The following is an 18,808-nucleotide window of genomic DNA, read 5'->3' on the forward strand; positions in this document are numbered from 1 at the left end:
GTTAGGCTTCGTAATCACAAATTGCACAGGGCAGATATGACAAATAACTTAAATATCCAAAGAAATCACTGACACATTTTATCACTTTTTTAATAGTTTTTTCTTTCCAAAATATGTACAAAATAGTAGTTGATCTACAAGGTTGTAAGTTTGTAGATCTGCTATTTAATGCTATTTAAAAAAAAAAGAAAATAAAAACATGGAAACGATTATCAAAACAATTGTAACCGTGACAGGCCTATATCTAGTATCTACCTATGTCCCCATTGTAGCCGTGACAGGCCTATATCTACGGTACCTATGTCCCCATTGTAACCGTGACAGGCCTATATCTACGTACCTATGTCCCCATTGTAACCGTGACAGGCCTATATCTACGTACCTATGTCCCCATTGTAACCGTGACAGGCCTATATCTACGTACCTATGTCCCCATTGTAACCGTGACAGGCCTATATCTACCTATGTCACCATTGTAACCGTGACAGGCCTATATCTAGTACGTACCTATGTCCCCATTGTAACCGTGACAGGCCTATATCTACGTACCTATGTCCCCATTGTAACCGTGACAGGCCTATATCTACCTATGTCACCATTGTTACCGTGACAGGCCTACTGTATATCTACCTATGTCCCCATTGTAACCGTGACAGGCCTATATCTACCTATGTCCCCATTGTAACCGTGACAGGCCTATATCTACATACCTATGTCCCCATTGTAACCGTGACATGCCTATATCTACCTATGTTCCCAGGCAACCCAGCAGTGACACCGGGACCCAGACTCCCCAGCTGCTGCGCCGCTACCCTCTGGAGGACCACCCGGACTTCCCCCTCCCCCCGGACGTGGTGTTCTTCTGCCAGCCAGAGGGCTGCCTCAGCGTCCGCCAGCGGAAGGTCAGCCTCCGCGACGACGCTTCCTTCGTGTTCACACTGACCGACAAGGACTCGGGCATCACCCGCTATGGCATCTGCGTCAACTTCTACCGCTCCTTCCAGCGCGGCGGCAGCGGGCACCACCGCAGTCGGGATAAGAGCACCTCCGGTGACACGGCCGCCGCGCAGGCCGCGGAAACGGCCAGCGAGGGGTCGTCGGACGGCGGTTTGCCCGCTTCGGCGTTGCCCCCGCCCGCGGGTGGCGCCGACCCTGCGGCAGCACAACCGCCCGCCTCGGGAACAGAGACCGGAGGAGGAGGGCCGCAGAGTGGAGAGATGGGCGCTGGCAGGTCTCCGCGGCACAAACGGAACGCCGCCAAGCTGGCGAATAGGAACCGCAACAGCACGTTGACGTCGCTGTGCTTCCTCAGCCACTACCCGTTCTTCTCCACCTTCAGGGAGTGTCTGTACATCCTCAAACGGCTGGTGGACGCCTGCAGTCAGAGGCTGGTCCAGCGGGCGGGGCTCCCCCGTGCCGCCCAGAGGTAAGGACCCGTATTTCATCTTCAGTATATGATCTGTTCCAGTGGTTGTGAAAAGGGTGTGCCTGCCGAGGCACACTGACTGGTCTGTTGTGAGACAGGTCCAGCTGTGCTCTGTGCTGTGAGACAGGTCGAGCTGTGCTCTGTGCTGTGAGACAGGTCCAGCTGTGCTCTATGCTGTGAGACAGGTCCAGCTGTGCTCTATGCTGTGAGACAGGTCCAGCTGTGCTCTGTGCTGTGAGACAGGTGCACCGATATGCTCCGATATGAATTAATTCACGTATCAGAGATTGGCTATCATGTCACCGATCCACGTTCTGATCCAGGACAGAAAAAGTCTTTAGTGTTTACATCGTCAGGGCGCGAAATATTCTGTGGGTCTTGAGAGATTCGTTTTTAACTCAAAGATTTGAGTTAAAAACTTTCGCTCCGAAAAAATATATATTCAAAGATTTGCGCCACATTTTCATGATTTTTTTTATTCATTTAGTTATTTTTTCAATACCTAAAGTATAACATAATGCTTAAAACACCAAAAGGGGTTCCCGTCCTAAATGGGCTAATACACAATCTTTGTAATATAGTGTCCTGCCTCCTGGACTCATCGCTTTTAGGAATGATGTATAAGACGCAGGACGTGCTGCTAACAACATCAATGGAAATGGCTGAATGGTCACTGAGTAGCCTTTGTAAGGCAGCAGTCAATATACCAGCTACATTTCAATAATGGAAGATTGCTTTTATGTTGACATTGCGTTCCACAAATATTGAGCAGGTGGATAATAGGAAATGTTGCTACAGCTGGTTGGAATCTGTGAAATGCTTGAATGCCAAGAAAGTGGAGTCTAGTCCAATAATAACGATATAAAATGTGATTAATCATATATTATTATATTAACTAAATTAATCATAGACATATCATTGCTTTCGGGGGCAAACCTTGTATGTCCAAAACCGTTACTTTTCAGGAAATGGGGAAAATAACCTGTTAGTTATTTAGCCACACGCTTTTCATTTCTTGAATATTTTATTATATTTTGTCCAAAACAGTTACTTTTCAGGATTCAAATTCAAAAATAGCAAAAGAAGCAGATCTACAAGCTTAGCGCCGCATTTCTAGCTTGCAGATATGCTACTTTTGATACTTTTGTGTGACACTGTAGTACGATCAAGTATTGCGTTAATTTATGAAAAAACACCAAAAGTTTGAATATGAATAATATGAATTTGAATAATATATGTCGTTGCTGCCCCGATAGCAACGACTTATAAACCCCACAGACACACTTAACCACTTTCAACCTGGCGTGATTTGGCATCCCTGTTTTTTAGGCATGCCATTCCAGCCAAAAATAGATGATCTACAAGCTCAGCCTTGTGAGCTTGTCAGCTATTTTGGCAAAAAAAATGAAAAAACTATCACTGCTAAGCGTCTTGCCGCCTGCTGCTGTCATTATTGACTCTTTGAACCAGAGTCGACTCCCTGCAGAGCCTGCTGTTTGGTGTTCACAAAACCACTTTAATATCCTGCCCAGTGCTGATAATGATCTCGGACTGAACGTGTGCTTGACATTATACCGCCAACCTTTTCTCCCAAAAGCAGTTCTTAGCTTGCTTATGATTCTTGATGACTATTTTCTATGTATTTGATGTATTACCTTCATTGTATTGTTCTTGCTTACTGTAAATCACTCTGGATTAAATGCCTAAATTGTAACATTCCATATCACTTGGAGTGTGGCTAAAATGAACATTAATTTTATTTCGCCAGGCCAGCCTATGGCCTGTGAGCAGTCATCTATGACATATATGACTCCAAATTTGGGCAAGGTTTCAGCGATCAAGCCCCATTGAGTTACATTCTAAAAATAAAGTTAAATATTTCCAAAAGCATAAAACACACTGTACTGTATGTGAAAAATATCGTCTCTGTTGGGTGGAAACCTAACCTTGTATGTCCAAAACTGTTACTTCTCAGGATTCAAATTCGAAAAGGCAAAAGTTGCAGATCTACAAGCTCTACGAGCTTGTGGATCTGATGCTTTTGTGTGACGCTGTAGTATGATTAAGTATAGGGCATTCATTTACACTGGGAAAATGATGCCGTAAAACTAATTGTGAGGAATGACGATGACACAGACGGAGTGAAATCCTCGACAAACACGCTGGACACAGCAGAGCTGTCTGTGAATAAATAATAAAAGCTGATGTGCGACATTCATTCTAGTAGTGTAGTACAGTGTATTCTAGTAGTGCAAGGAGGACAGTCACTGCAGCATGTGATCGCTGTGTCATCCACACTGATGAGGCTGACAGAATCGTTCTACTTCTAATGCAACCGCTGCGTTTCAAAGTGAAGGGTGATGGTGTCCTGTGGCTCATCCACTATATTATAAACTGACTGCTGTGCCCCTGACATTTGTCCCACATTTGCGTGTGTGTGTGTTCATGGGGTTTGTGCCCCCCCCATGGGGTTTGTGTAAAAACAGAAATATATATAATAATAATTAAAAAAAATATATATATTCAGTATATATATATATATTTCCCCCCCAACCATTTCTAAAATAGCAGTTGCACAAGCGCAGCACAAAGTGATGCGCTCTGAGCTTGTAGATGTCTGTCTGTCTGTCTGTCTGTCTGTCTGTCTGTCTGTCTGTCTGTCTGTCTGTCTGTCTGTCTGTCACTACTAATACATAATAATAGAAAACCCGCTAGAGGGGTTTCTCCAAACCTTACCTAGTTCTCCTGTCCTTCCCCATAATTACACAAATTAAAAGCTTAAAGGGACACTAATAGACTTAACAGATCTAGGTTACATACAGTACAACACTAGTAACAGCTGCTACCCTGGGTAAATAATAAAGGGAAAAAAAGGGGAGTAAGCTGACTGGTTGATGGGTGGTGGAATGAGAGATGGAGACTGATACATAATACAACCCAAGTACCACATGTTAAATTAGCTATTGTTTCAAAAATGTAAAAAAATATAAATAAAGAAGTTGGGAAATGCAGTATTATAGTACTAGGGGATTAAGATAATTGCGTGCATAATATCTGCAGAAACGTTTAACCAGTATAGCCTAGTGCTGTGTAATAAAATGTCATCATTCTGACTCTGACTGTTTCTCCATTGAGAGAGAAAAAAAATCATTTTCAAGTAACGATGTGCTAATTATTCAACGTTGTATTGGTAAGTCTGGGCAGTCAGCCATTCATACTATGACCTTTTTTTCCTTTTTTTCATGTAAAGTGCACTTGCTTTCTCAACAGGCATCTATTTATAGCTTTGAGTGTGTGTGCTGCTTTGCACACTCTACAGATGATTGAAGGGAAGGATAATGCAGCCTTAACTCCCTATTGGCACAATATCATATACTGTTATTACTATATATATTCTCCATCTGTCTGTTCTAATATTATCCTACAATTTATTTTTGTTTGCCTGCCTTTTTGTTGAGTGGTGCAACCACTCCTATATAGACAGCTATGTGTGTCCCTGGGTTCCTGGGTCTGTCCCTGGCTGGGTGGCTGGGTCTGTCAGAGCACGAGCATAGCGTTATAGTGTTTGTTCACCACCAAGTGTCACTGTTACACACACACACACACACACACACACACACACACACACACACACACACACACACACACACACACACATAGGCCAGGGTTGAGGGCTTGTACAGTAAGTACAGCACAAGTACAGTACAGCACTTTCTAATTATGTGTTCGGCCCAAAATATTGTATACATGTTACGGGGGCACGCATCTCACACAGTGCTAAATCTCCAAATTACAGATTTAGTGCCTCTGATGCAAGATGGGGCCCACAGTGATGCCTGCCAGCATCGCTGCCTTTCACTCGAGACATCCTTGGGGGCGTATTTAGGTGCAAGGGGCACGCCTCTAGCCCCTTTTGCGGTGGGAAATGAAAGCAGGTGTCACTGGCTGCTCAGAGGCTGCTACAGTAATGGCGTAGATCAGTGTTCTTCAACAAGGGGTCCACGCTACCAGGGGGACCCCAGCGTTGCTACAAGGGGAGCCACCAAATCGTTGTGTGTTAGGATTCTTTACATTAACAGCCACTTGAACCCTAGCATCCCTATTCTGAGGAGAACTTTAGACAAAAATAGCAGATCTAAAAGCTGCGAGGCGTTGTGAGCTTGTGGCAGAAGGTCAAGTTTACTTAGTATTGACAATTTTAAGTGGTTAAATGACTCAAAATCCCCGTTAACACGAATCCAACATATCGTTGCTGTCAGGAGGAAACCAAAGGAGGTTTTTGATTATGTCTTGCATAAATCAGTGCTATTGAACAAGGGTGTTTCGTCTGTGTGTTGGTTTTAAAAAATATTGAACAAATGGAAAGTATTAAAATGTGCTTTGGACAAAACCTCTTAACTCCATTGGACCCTCAAACTGTCTGCTAAAACGGCTAACTCCACCACCTATCCCCCTCTCATGCAAGTAATTGGCAATATATAAAGTCACAACACCAACTTTGATGAGGCAGTATTGCTTTGTTTTCAAAATATAAAGTTTTCTTCATTTCCTGATTTTATTTTTATAAAAAAATATTTATTTTTTAAAATTAACATTTTGGAGTTGGTGGTTTCTTCCCGACAGCAGATATATAGTGCTTTCAAACTCTGAATCTATTCAATTTATGAAAATGATTTAATCTGCAACACAATTGTAGTGGGGGTCCCTGCTTCATCTCTCTCTCAGCTAAGGGGTCCTTGGGCTGAAACACATTGAAGGCTTAGCCTTAGAGGCCTGCCTGACGCAATTATTACATAACTCACAGCGTGATCACAATTATTCGAGGTAGGCCTAATCACAATTATCTTTGCACTATCACGAGACATGTTTATTTTCTTCATCATTCGTCCGTATAATACATTAATTTGTTGAGAAATGTTCATACATTTAAAAAACATAACATATAGACTTTGACCACTGCAGCATACACACACACACACACACAGACACAGACACAGACAGACACAGACACAGACACAGACACACACACACAGACACACACACACACACACACACACACACACACACACACACACACACACACACACACACACACACACACACACACAGACACACACACACACACACACACACACACAGCCTGCACCGTTCACTTCACACAGGTGTGATTTTGTCAAATAGAAATGACATTTTTAAATATTATGTTCCAAACTTCCAATGTTTAATGCTGAAAACACAATGAAATCAACAATGAGTTAATCATCATCAGTTAATCACTTCATGATGGTGACAGCTCTAGTAGTAATATAATGTTTAAAACCGTCATGATGGTGACAGTTCTAGTAGTAATATAATGTTTAAAACCGTCATGATGGTGACAGCTCTAGTAGTAATATAATGTTTAAAACCGTCATGATGGTGACAGCTCTAGTAGTAATATAATGTTTAAAACCGTCATGATGGTGACAGTAATATAATGTCTGCAGTGGGTTCATGCTGTGGTCGCTGACAGAATGAGGTCTGTGGCCAGTGTTGCCATGTCTGCTTATTATAAGCGACTTTGGACTTTTCTGTAAAGTTGCTTGTAAATATTGGTAGTTGCCCGTTGCATTTTGTCTCTAGTGTAATTGCTTATTTGGGTTTGCTTCCTGATGTTGTTAAAACCACCTTGACATTTCCATGTCAAGTACCCCCCCCCCCCCCCCACACACACACATTAATATGAATAGGCTATGTCCGTCCCGTCCCCCCATACAAGATTTGTGTTCTTAAACATTTGGACGACACAAATCTTGCATGTATCTTGTAATATTCCAAATATTACATATTTCTTTCAAACAGTTTTTGAAAATGGCAGATCTACCAGCTCACAATACATCACTATGCGACACATTCTGAGCTTGTATGTAGATCGTCTACTTTCAAATAGTCAACGTATAGTGGTAAAACTGGTCGCTTCTTTTGTGCTTGTTATTGTAGAGCTCACCGCTTGTTTCTCTCGCAGTCATGTGGCAACCCTGGTGTGTGGCTGGCTGCCCGTAGGCAGCATCTGCAGTCTGTACTGGGAGCCTAATGATTCATCAACTCCTCCTCTGCTACCAGACACCCAGCAGGGGGTGGGGGGTGGTGCTGTGTTCAGCTGTGTTCAGACCTGAATATATATATATTCGCCTCGGTTCGTCCCGTTTATACCACGCCAGGTCGTGCCGCGCCCGTTGGCGCAATTCTCGTCTTTGCATTGACTTTGTATGTAATCGCGCCACTCTAACCATCCAAGTCTGAACGCACCTTTAGAGTGGAGGGGTGCTTGTTGATGTACGGGCAATAACTCAAGATCCTTGTCCCATGTTTCTGCGGAAACAATCTGATCACAATCTGATCACATTAATGACCTTTTTTTCATACTGTGTAACTTCCATTTTACTGGTCTTTTCTGAGAAAAAGGTCAATTGATTAGAATAATCTTTGATTGGGTCAAGGTCAAAAATATAAAGTATAAGCAGATTTATTATTGATTTTATTTTTATTTTTTTATCCTGAAAACGTTTTTAGACATAAGGTTTCCACCCGACACAGACGACAGGGTACATGTTTCTGACACTAATAACACACGGCTAAATTACATGTTACGCGAGTGTGGTTGCCCATCTCTATAGGACAAGTAAGACGTGTAAACGTGGGAAGCGAACAAAGCTGTTGTGGCAGTCTGACACACACACACACACACACACACACACACACACACACACACACACACACAGAGACGTCCCAATTTCAGTTCGTATTGGTTTGCTCCCAATCTTTTGCCCTCTGGTGGCGGGCGGGTGGTGTTACAGCGTGACACACAGACAGTTTTGGCCAGCTTCTATAGTTAGTGCTCACTTCGTTCGCAAATATTGTTCAATTAAAAGAGTTGAGTTGGTTATGTCACTGTATACTGTCCAATCAGATGAGGGCAAAGTGCACAGATGCCCTGGGAAGAGTTCCAAATCGCTGGCCAATCGGAGGCGAGAATAGTTATTGCACGATTTCAATGTTTTCAACGATTTAAGCGCAATAGTCTGCTGCCTATAGCATCAACACTAATAATGGAGATGGGAGGTCTCTGCCCGGCTGATGGCGTACCCTCTGGACACGATGTGGAGGGTGTTCACCGGAGCTCTGTCTAAACCCTGTGTTTTTCTTGCTCTCATCAGGGACACTATGTGGCGGGTGTTCACCGGAGCTCTGTCGGTGGGGGAGGAGAAGGGCAGCCAGCTGCTGGCGGACCTGCGTGAGATCGAGTCGTGGGTGTACCGGCTGCTGCGCTCGCCCACGCCGGTGGCGGCGCAGCGGCGCGTCGACGTGGAGGTGCTTCCCCGCGAGCTGAAGCGACCCATGACCTTCGCCCTGCCCGACAACTCGCGCTTCTCCATGGTGGACTTCCCCTTGCACCTGCCCCTGGAGCTGCTGGGAGTGGACGCCTGTCTGCAGGTGCTGAGCTGTGTCCTCCTGGAGCACAAGGTATGCTGTGACGATGATGATGATGATAATACTTAGAAAACACAGTTCCTGAAGAAACGGTGTGGGGGCATGAGTAGCTCGCCAAGTACAGTATGATGATGATGATTGACCATAGACCCACATGATCTCACATAGGGGCCAAAAACCGGTGTGAAAAAAACGTAAAGTTAAAATTATGGAGATGAGAGGTTTCTAAAAACAAATACTTAAATACTTGAAGGTAAATAGCAGATCTACTGTGCAAGCTCACAACAATAGGGTCCAATTTGCACTCTAGGCACTCTGCTAGGGGGTTCACGTTTGTGGTTAATAACCCTTAGCAGCACTCATTGTAGCTGAGCATGCACAGCGAAGGAGGTAGCCAGAGGAAGCTCACCTGCGCCACATCCAAACAGAAGCATGTGTACATCATACTAACATGACACTGCTCTTTTCTGCCATCTTATCTGTATGTCTTCTATTAACAGAATGCAGAGTGAAGGAGCATTGTAGCAGCTCTTCTGTCAGTTAGACAGACACCAATTGAAGGGTTTAAACCAGTGGTTTTCAACCAGTGGTCCTTGAAGGGGTTCCAGGTGGTCCCCAGTTAAATGATGGAGAGTTGGTAACCAAATGGACCCTTATAGATCTTTAACTCTTGAGAGTGTCAAATTATCGACGTTTGCCTATTATCCCTCCTATGGTACCACATCAATACAGCATGGAATTGTGGACAAAATGTCCAAAGATGAACAACATATTCTAAGTCTTGTGTCTGAGAGGCTAAATCTCATCAAATGGTGGTCCGTGGCTTAAATGCAGAATATATAACTGTCCTTGATATGAAAAAGGTTGAATACCACTGGTTTTACACATCATGGGTAGAAGGAAACAAAGCAAGGCTGAGGACGGGGCATATATTCTGCTGTCATTGCTGACTCATGCCATATAGGCTACCCCAGATTTAATCTCACACACCGTACACCTAGTAACTAACAGTGTTGTTTACCAACGCTCGTCTTCCAAATTGAGATTTCTTTTAAAAACCACATCCCACTCTGCAAACACTGGCTCAAGCCGCAGCACGCCCCATGCAGAGTGTTAACTTACTGCTGAAAGTCGGCGTCACTTAAAGCAAATCAGTCATTCAGTCGGTCGGTCCCAAATAGCTACATGGAGTTAAGGCAAGGCAAGTCAAAGTTAATTTGTTTAGCACATATCAACCACAAGTGGCTTTACAAAAACAAGCGTTAACAGCAAAATAAACACGATGAACATCAATAAAACGTAATGCTGAAAGTTGGCATCACTTAAAGCAAATCAGTCAGTCATTCAGTCAGTAAGTCGGTCGGTCCCAAATAGCTGCATGGAGTTCAGGCAAGTCAAAGTTAATTTGTTTAGCGTACATCAACTACGAGTGGCTTAACAAACACAACAAGCATTAACAGCAAAATAAACACGATGAACATCAATAATAAAATCACACCCGTCAATGTCATTCAATCTGTCTGTGTTAACACAATGTTTGTGTTACACAAACCCTCAAAGCTGGACATAGGAGGGGCTTGCACCCCTAAACACACACCCACATACGCACGCATGCATGCACGCATGCATGCATGTGCACACTCGGCTATTGTATACAGTATACTTGAATGAAATCCTCAGAGAAAGCCTTCTTTTGAATTGTGCTGGTGTGGTGTGAAAGCAGCGCCATCTTGTGTCCATTCTTTGGTTGATTATGTAATCTGTGTAATATTTAAGGAGTCAGAAGATGAAGATCACATGATGTTTTCTGGAAGAAAGGGAAAGAGTCTCCGAGGCAGCCCAGGGGGTCTGGTGTAGACAAAGCTAACCACTTTAAAATTAGTTGACTGGGGTCTGCTCTGTACTTGGCCCTCTATTCCCCCCTCTACATCAAAACTATTCCCTGAAAATAGACGATCTGCAAGCTTGTGCGTTGTGAGCTTGTAGATAGGCTATTTTCACCAAATGTTCCTACCAGAGAGGGAAAAAGCCTTTATTTAACCAGTGTTGACACTTACAGTATGTGTTATAGCAGTCATGCTGCAGGGAATTCCACCCACTTTTCTTTTTAAACACATGTAATGCTGTAAACCTGTGATGATAAAGTTGAATCTGAATGTGATCTTTAAATAACTTGTGTTACAGCAGATCTCTGTGTCCCTTTTGACTATGGATTTGTTTTTCATCTACTGTATTTGCAGCAGCTGTTTTTCCAGCATCCACCAAATCTTTTCGTGCCAAAATGTTGATGAGATTATTATTGATTATTCAATGAACAAGATTAACAAAACAAGATTGTGTTATTGGTTCTATTTATCGATTATGGATATATTATTTTCGGTTATATGCCCAGCTCTACTTTGTTTTCTCGTTTAGCTAGCTTTTCTTTTTGCCGGTGCCAGCATGCTTATGATCGCATTTGTTTTGTTATGTGTGTTTTCCAGGTGGTGCTGCAGTCGAGGGATTACAACGCCCTCTCTATGAGTGTCATGGCGTTCGTAGCCATGATCTACCCCCTGGAGTACATGTTCCCCGTAATCCCCTTACTGCCCACCTGCATGGCCTCCGCTGAACAGGTGACCCTAATACACACTCAATCATAAGAAAAGCCTCACTGGTCGCGGTTACAAAATGCATGCCTCGGGTGGTCCACGATCCTCCTGCGGTTAAGACCCGGGGTAACTTTTACCCCTTCACTGAAAGGACCTTTGGCAGGGAAGGGACTACAGACAGAAACAATTCTGGCAGTAAACAAGTTAATTCGTGTTCATTCCCCATATTGCAAGATTTGTATTGATAATATATCATAATAAAATATATATATATATAATGTGAAAAAGGTGAAAGTGGGTTTTTAAAGAAAAAATACCACAGTGTTTAATGTTGTGGTATTTCTTCTTTAAAACATTGACAAAAATGTTGGCAACACTTAGTTTTTATTGTGATACCGACCGATAAATATGAACTTAAAGTATACTCACTGTGTTAGTTAGTTCCATTGATCCAAGCCGGAAGGCCATCGATTGATTGATCATTAAAATAAACAAGTTCTGAAAAAGAAATGCAGCTCACCCATCTGACCTGGGTCCGAGTTTCAATAGCATCGTTGCAAAACTTGCATATGAAACTGCCCGGTGATTTTACTCATGTGGATATGATGCGTCAACTGACGGTGAAAGCATCATATGACGCGATGTTAAGAAGGTATTTTCAATAGAACTACTTCCGTGACCCGGGGAATAACAGAGTTACTCTATTGATAATCAATGTTAAGATGGTATTTTCAATAGAACTACTTCCGTGACCCGGGGAATAACAGAGTTACTCTATTGATAATCAATGTTAAGAAGGTATTTTCAATAGAACTACTTCCGTGACCCGGGGGATAACAGAGTTACTCTATTGATAATCAATGTTAAGATGGTATTTTCAATAGAACTACTTCCGTGACCCGGGGAATAACAGAGTTACTCTATTGATAATCAATGTTAAGATGGTATTTTCAATAGAACTACTTCCGTGACCCGGGGGATAACAGAGTTACTCTATTGTTAATCAATGTTAAGATGGTATTTTCAATAGAACTACTTCCATGACCCAGGGGATAACAGAGTTACTCTATTGTTAATCAATGTTAAGATGGTATTTTCAATAGAACTACTTCCGTGACCCGGGGGATAACAGAGTTACTCTATTGTTAATCAATGTTAAGAAGGTATTTTCAATAGAACTACTTCCGTGACCCGGGGAATAACAGAGTTACTCTATTGATAATCAATGTTAAGAAGGTATTTTCAATAGAACTACTTCCGTGACCCGGGGAATAACAGAGTTACTCTATTGATAATCAATGTTAAGATGGTATTTTCAATAGAACTACTTCCATGACCCAGGGGAATAACAGAGTTACTCTATTGATAATCAATGTTAAGATGGTATTTTCAATAGAACTACTTCCGTGACCCGGGGAATAACAGAGTTACTCTATTGATAATCAATGTTAAGATGGTATTTTCAATAGAACTACTTCCGTGACCCGGGGGATAACAGAGTTACTCTATTGTTAATCAATGTTAAGATGGTATTTTCAATAGAACTACTTCCGTGACCCGGGGAATAACAGAGTTACTCTATTGATAATCAATGTTAAGATGGTATTTTCAATAGAACTACTTCCGTGACCCGGGGGAAAACAGAGTTACTCTATTGTTAATCAATGTTAAGATGGTATTTTCAATAGAACTACTTCCGTGACCCGGGGGATAACAGAGTTACTCTATTGTTAATCAATGTTAAGATGGTATTTTCAATAGAACTACTTCCGTGACCCGGGGAATAACAGAGTTACTCTATTGATAATCAATGTTAATATGGTATTTTCAATAGAACTACTTCCGTGACCCGGGGGATAACAGAGTTACTCTATTGTTAATCAATGTTAAGATGGTATTTTCAATAGAACTACTTCCATGACCCAGGGGATAACAGAGTTACTCTATTGTTAATCAATGTTAAGATGGTATTTTCAATAGAACTACTTCCGTGACCCGGGGGATAACAGAGTTACTCTATTGCTCATCCTCTCTCCTGTTGTTCCCTCCTCTAGCTGCTCCTGGCGCCCACACCTTACATCATAGGTGTGCCAGCTAGTTTCTTCCTCTACAAGCATGATTTCAAAATTCCAGATGACGTATGGCTTGTGGATCTGGACTGCAACAAGGTCAGTTATGTGCTGGTCATACATACAGGGCCTCTCGTCCAGAAAGAAGATTCTTTCCATTTCAGAATAGTAATAATAGCTTGAATTTATACAGCGCCTTTCCTAAACTTAAAGACGCTTTACATTAAAAGAAATAAACCAAAAACAGACCAAATAAAACACATTGGATTCCGTACAAATCGGCATGTCTTCTATGGATGGATTGGACGCTTGCCACACACTGAAAATAGGCTATCTACAACCTATTTTCCGATATTAGTTATTTTAAGATGAAAGCGTATTTGGAGTGGTCACACTAGCGACTGCAACCTCTCCCTCCACTACATAGCCCTGAGATGAGGTTCCGCTTCGTAGGGTGCCGGCAGAATGTGACACCGGCAAACAGTGGCCAACAGTACTGATCTTTACCTTTTTCCGCACATCGTATCCAAAAAGTAAAGGTTGTCCTCAACTCTGAGCTATCGTGGAGGCTGACGTTCCAAACGGGGCAAAGAAAACCCCTAAGAAAAAAAAGATGTAGGATATTTCATAGAGGAGGAATACCACCGTGCCTCAGCCACTACAAGGCAGGTCCGGAGCGTCACAGGAACGGGACTATGTCATGAAAGCAAAGGTTTAAGCCTCAATCTGCAATTTCCTCAACCGGTTGTAGTTGTTTGGCTACCACAACATCATAATTCAACATTATTGTCCACAATCCTATACAAAACCTTGTTATGTAGGATGATCGAATCTGACTGAACAGTCTGAACAGCATAACACATCATGGAAACTGATTGTTGTAGTGTTTTTTTTGGCACTGTATTAATGAATACACAAAGTTTGATCACGCAAATAACATTGACAGTCGGTCGGTCGGTCTGTCGGTCGGTCGTAAAGATCAGATCTGAGAAACATTCAGATTGTCCTGCTGTCTGAACCAGGCCTACCTGGTCATAAACGTCACCAGATGGCGGGTTAGATGACAGAGTGCAGGGCAGTAAGAAATGAGAACACAACGAACACACCACAATGGAAGGCCGTTAGAATACGTATTTTTCCCTACGTCTTTAATACTGTATATGTAATGTATGTAGTAGAGTAGAGGTGCTTGCTTCATCTATCTCTCCGCTAAGGGGTCCTTGGACTGAAAAACATTGAAGAGTCCTGGTGTATGCTCTACATTAAAATCCATGTACTGTGCACTTATTTCCTCTGCAGGTCACAGCGCCCACCAATGCGGAGATCGTACCACCTCTACCAGAGCCCGAGTCTTCCGAACTCAAGAAACACCTGAAGCAGGTTAGATGATCAATTATTTATTTATATTTGATGTTTGGCAATATGTTTTATTCTGTATTTCTTCTGCACCATGTCTGTCAGTTGTTTGTTTGAATGGAGTCCAAGTGATATGTTTTTGTTATAGTTATAATATATATGTATATATTTTCTTAAACTGTGTATTCCGTTAGTAATCATTGCTAAAGAGTGTGCGTTGAGTAATTGGGGTCTCCCTGTCTCTCCAAGTCCCAGAAATGATATGTTCAAGTGGGTTACAAATATTATTTGTGAAGTTAATACATAAATATAATTTATCAGCTTCAGTTTTATTGGTTTTTTGGTTTTTTTCATACTGTATTTTTCCAGTTTCACTTGTATATCCTGTACCCTGTATGAGTTCTCTCTCCTGATTGGAATGGATAAAAGTGGTATCCCGACCTTGTTTACTGTAGAGCTTGTAGATGTAGAGACAGGGAGACCCCTGTTACTGAACAAACACGCTATAGCAATAATTTAGCAGTGATCAGATTATAGAGCTATTTCACACACACCCCAAAATATCACTTACAACCATCTGAAGAATTAGGATACTGCTCATTTACCACTCACAATGACAATTCCTCTTTCAGCTATGTGAATGGCAGTAGGGCATGGGCACCGCTGTGTCCCTGCTCCAACAGAGTTGTATGTACTTTCCATAGAGTGTGGGAGCATCTTGATTTAGCTTTTTCATTATACTAATAGAATGTTTATTCCTTGTTTTCTTCTTTTCTTTGCATGCTCTAGCTGTTGGAGGTAAATTCTAATATCAAGTCCCTTACAACGTAGCAAAGGCTGTAGTAGGAATAGAAACTAATGGCAAATTTATGCTCTGCCCTACGATTTTGCTCACAACGTGTTGCATCCGCGACGCAGCGTACGCTTGTAAATAAGCTATTTTTGGCACGGAATACTGTTGTATGAGGAAGTATAAAACGGGCTTAACTGCCCTCTAAAATCAGATCGTAAAATAGCTTCAGAATTTGTCCCGCTTCTGGTTTACCTTCTCGTTGGGGGTCTAAGCAACAAAGCTGCTGGAAGCCCATTGTTTGTATCTGTTAGGATGCCTCTTCTCAGCTAAATGTATCTGGGTCTCTCGGTCCATAACTGCTACAGTTCCCAAACTAAGCAGGAATCTCACCCGCGAAAATATTTATACAGAGTGGCCAGATGTTGGTGACCAGGTGATGGTGCTATAAAAATAATGATATAGTAGGGTACTACTGTATGCTTAATGGTTCTACCGAGTGAAGACCCGCCCTGGCTGTCCTTCTAGATTCCGGGACCGGACGTTCCAAGATGGTGGATTTGAATTCGCGAAATTCACCAATCGGGCATATACAGTCTAGGGTTTTTTCCCTCTAACATTTGAACCATAAACCTCGCAAACGTATAGTAAACGTCATGAATTCTGCACAATCTGGACCAATCTATAAAAAATTGTGTTACGTATTTGTACAAAAACGCCATATATGATGACGCAACTTCCCTTTCCCTGGTAGCATTAGCCAGCTCTAACTGGGAGGGATCCCGAGGCATTCCCAATAGGCCAGTGTGGAGTTATAATCCCCCCCCACCTGGTCCTCGGTCTGCCCCGTGGACACCTCTCAGCTGGGCGTGCTTGGAAAACCTCCCTGTGGAGTCCACCTGCAGGCATCCATACTTTAGATGCCCAAACCACCTCTATTGGCTCCTTTCCACGTAAAGGAGCAGCGCCTCTTCACAGAGTCTTCACCCTATCCCCGAGGGAGATGCCAGGCAGCCACCCTCCTGAGAAAACCATTTCGGCCGCTTGTATCTGTGATCTTGTTCTTTTGGTCATGACCCACATTTAATGACCACGGCGGATTTGACCCAGAACTAGTGTCGGGTTGCATCACTCTGCAATCTCTCCAAATTGTCTAGTTAACCTATTTCGTTTTCTCAAGAGAGCTGCTTGTTTGTGTTTTATCATCCCCACTCCATCCTAACCACTGGTTTGTCCCGGTTGGTCATCATGGATGTCCTTTTAGTCCCTCCTTTTCTTTAGTTCTTTATGTTGTCGTCTGTGTGTGTGTTTTCTTGAATCACTGTTTTATGCATCAAACATCTCCGTTCTGTGTCCTCGTTCATCTTGTCTTTTCTACCTGATCTGCTGTCTTGCTAAATTGTCCCATCTTCAGTTTTCAAAACGAACGCACAATGATAAAAACAAAAAAACCTAATCTTATCTTTTTTGAATCTCCTTTCTTCAGCATGTCCTTGGGGTGAGACAGCAAGATGTTTCTTTCTGCCTACTTCTTCAAATCTAATTACTAATCCAATTACATGACTAAAGCATATGCTTTTGCATTGTTTTAGGAGGAAATTTGGTTAATTTCGCTGATTAGTTGACTTAAATGAAAAAATATATTGTTGCTGTCGGGCAGAAACCTTGTATGACAAACTGTTACTTTTCAGGAAAAAATAAATGACATGACATTGTCATTATGACAAATTATAAAATAGAACATTCATTTATGAAAAATACTGAGAGATAATATAAAGTTTCTGCCTGACAGCGACAAGGCTTTTCTGATGTGCTTTAATCTGTCTAGATTGTGATGGGGAAAGGAGAATAAGAAAAGAAGTGAGAGAGATCATGATGTTCTGTGTTGTTTCAGTCATGAAGTGATCATCCCAGCCCTTCCATCTGTTTTATCTCCGTTCCTAGTGTCTGTTTAGATTGACCGTGATCACCCAAAAGCAGATGTTCTCCTCTGACAACAAGGTTCTTCATTTCTCTTCCTGCCGAATGTGGAATGCCGCCTGCACGGATATATTTACCAGTTGTTGCTTGTCGATACTATTAATAATTCTCTTTTCTCAAACTCCATGCATAACCTGGGCAATACTGTACAATCAACCGGTTACTGTATAGATATATACGGCTTAGCTCTGGCTTGAGCATGACTGAATGTGCGTTGCATCTACCTTTTATGGCGTCGGTGAAGTTTTCTGGTGATCAGAGCAAAGATATGATGAAGCTAACAACTTTGTCAAAGTTACACCCCCCCCCCTCCCCCCCCCGTTCTGAAGACTAATAATGTTCCATCATGCTGAGCTAAACATTAACTGAACATCCGCAGCAGTCTGTTTCAGTGTAACTGCCCGTATGTCTGTTCCCCCCTTGTTGTCCTGCAAAATGTCAGTCCCACTTCAATGAAACGCCCAACTCGGGCATCAACATGGCATGCAATTTATAGTATAACGTCAGAGATTAACCACTTAAACTCCCAGCATCTGTACAGAAAACAGAAAAGATACCATTAGGGGGCACGGTGGCGCAGTTGCTAGCGCTGTTTGCCTAGGTGGGGTTGATGAAAGGGCCTTTCTGTGTGGAGTTTGCATGTTCTCCCCGTGTCCCACAAAAAACATGCAGTAATCCTGGTCTCTATACTGCCTCCCCCTGGTCAGCTGGGGCACCTGATGGAGGGGAAAGGAACAGGTTGGAATAACGTGTTCCTTCCACGCGTTACGACCTACCGGGGAAACTCCCCCCTGTCAGGTGATAAGAAGCGGCCTGCTCACTCCTCATGCATTGAAGGAAGCATGAGCTCAGTATGGGGCTCTCTTCAGCTTGGCAGAGGGAGAGTAGCGCCCATGATTACAGTTTAGGTATTGGCACCGGGTGAAAAAAAAGGGTTACAAAAATGATGGGATAAAAGGTAGGTAAAACAATAAAATAAAATAAAAGATACCAGTATCGAGCCCTGAGGTACACCGGGTTTAAGTGATTAAAGGGGAATTTAGCTTTTAGTTTATTTAACTGGTATCTTAACATTTTTAGATCATTTGGACCACAAGCGAAGGGTGGGTGTAATAATTATTGTTCT

At 42.5% G+C, this 18,808-nt stretch overlaps 1 protein-coding gene across 9 annotated transcripts in view; it reads left to right on the plus strand.

Moving 5' to 3' along the window:
• madd (MAP-kinase activating death domain) overlaps positions 1-18,808 on the plus strand; it is an 88,793-nt gene that overhangs the window by 10,308 nt on the left and 59,677 nt on the right. For all 9 annotated transcript variants that reach the window (XM_079497865.1, XM_079497867.1, XM_079497866.1 and 6 more), the window contains exons 3-7: positions 761-1,426; positions 8,623-8,929; positions 11,380-11,511; positions 13,542-13,655; positions 14,856-14,936. In XM_079497865.1, coding sequence (XP_079353991.1) covers positions 761-1,426; positions 8,623-8,929; positions 11,380-11,511; positions 13,542-13,655; positions 14,856-14,936 — 1,300 coding nt within the window. The remainder of the gene's footprint in view (positions 1-760; positions 1,427-8,622; positions 8,930-11,379; positions 11,512-13,541; positions 13,656-14,855; positions 14,937-18,808) is intronic.

This window comes from Electrona antarctica (assembly GCF_951216825.1).
Source record: "Electrona antarctica genome assembly, chromosome: 3".
Taxonomy (NCBI): domain Eukaryota; kingdom Metazoa; phylum Chordata; class Actinopteri; order Myctophiformes; family Myctophidae; genus Electrona; species Electrona antarctica.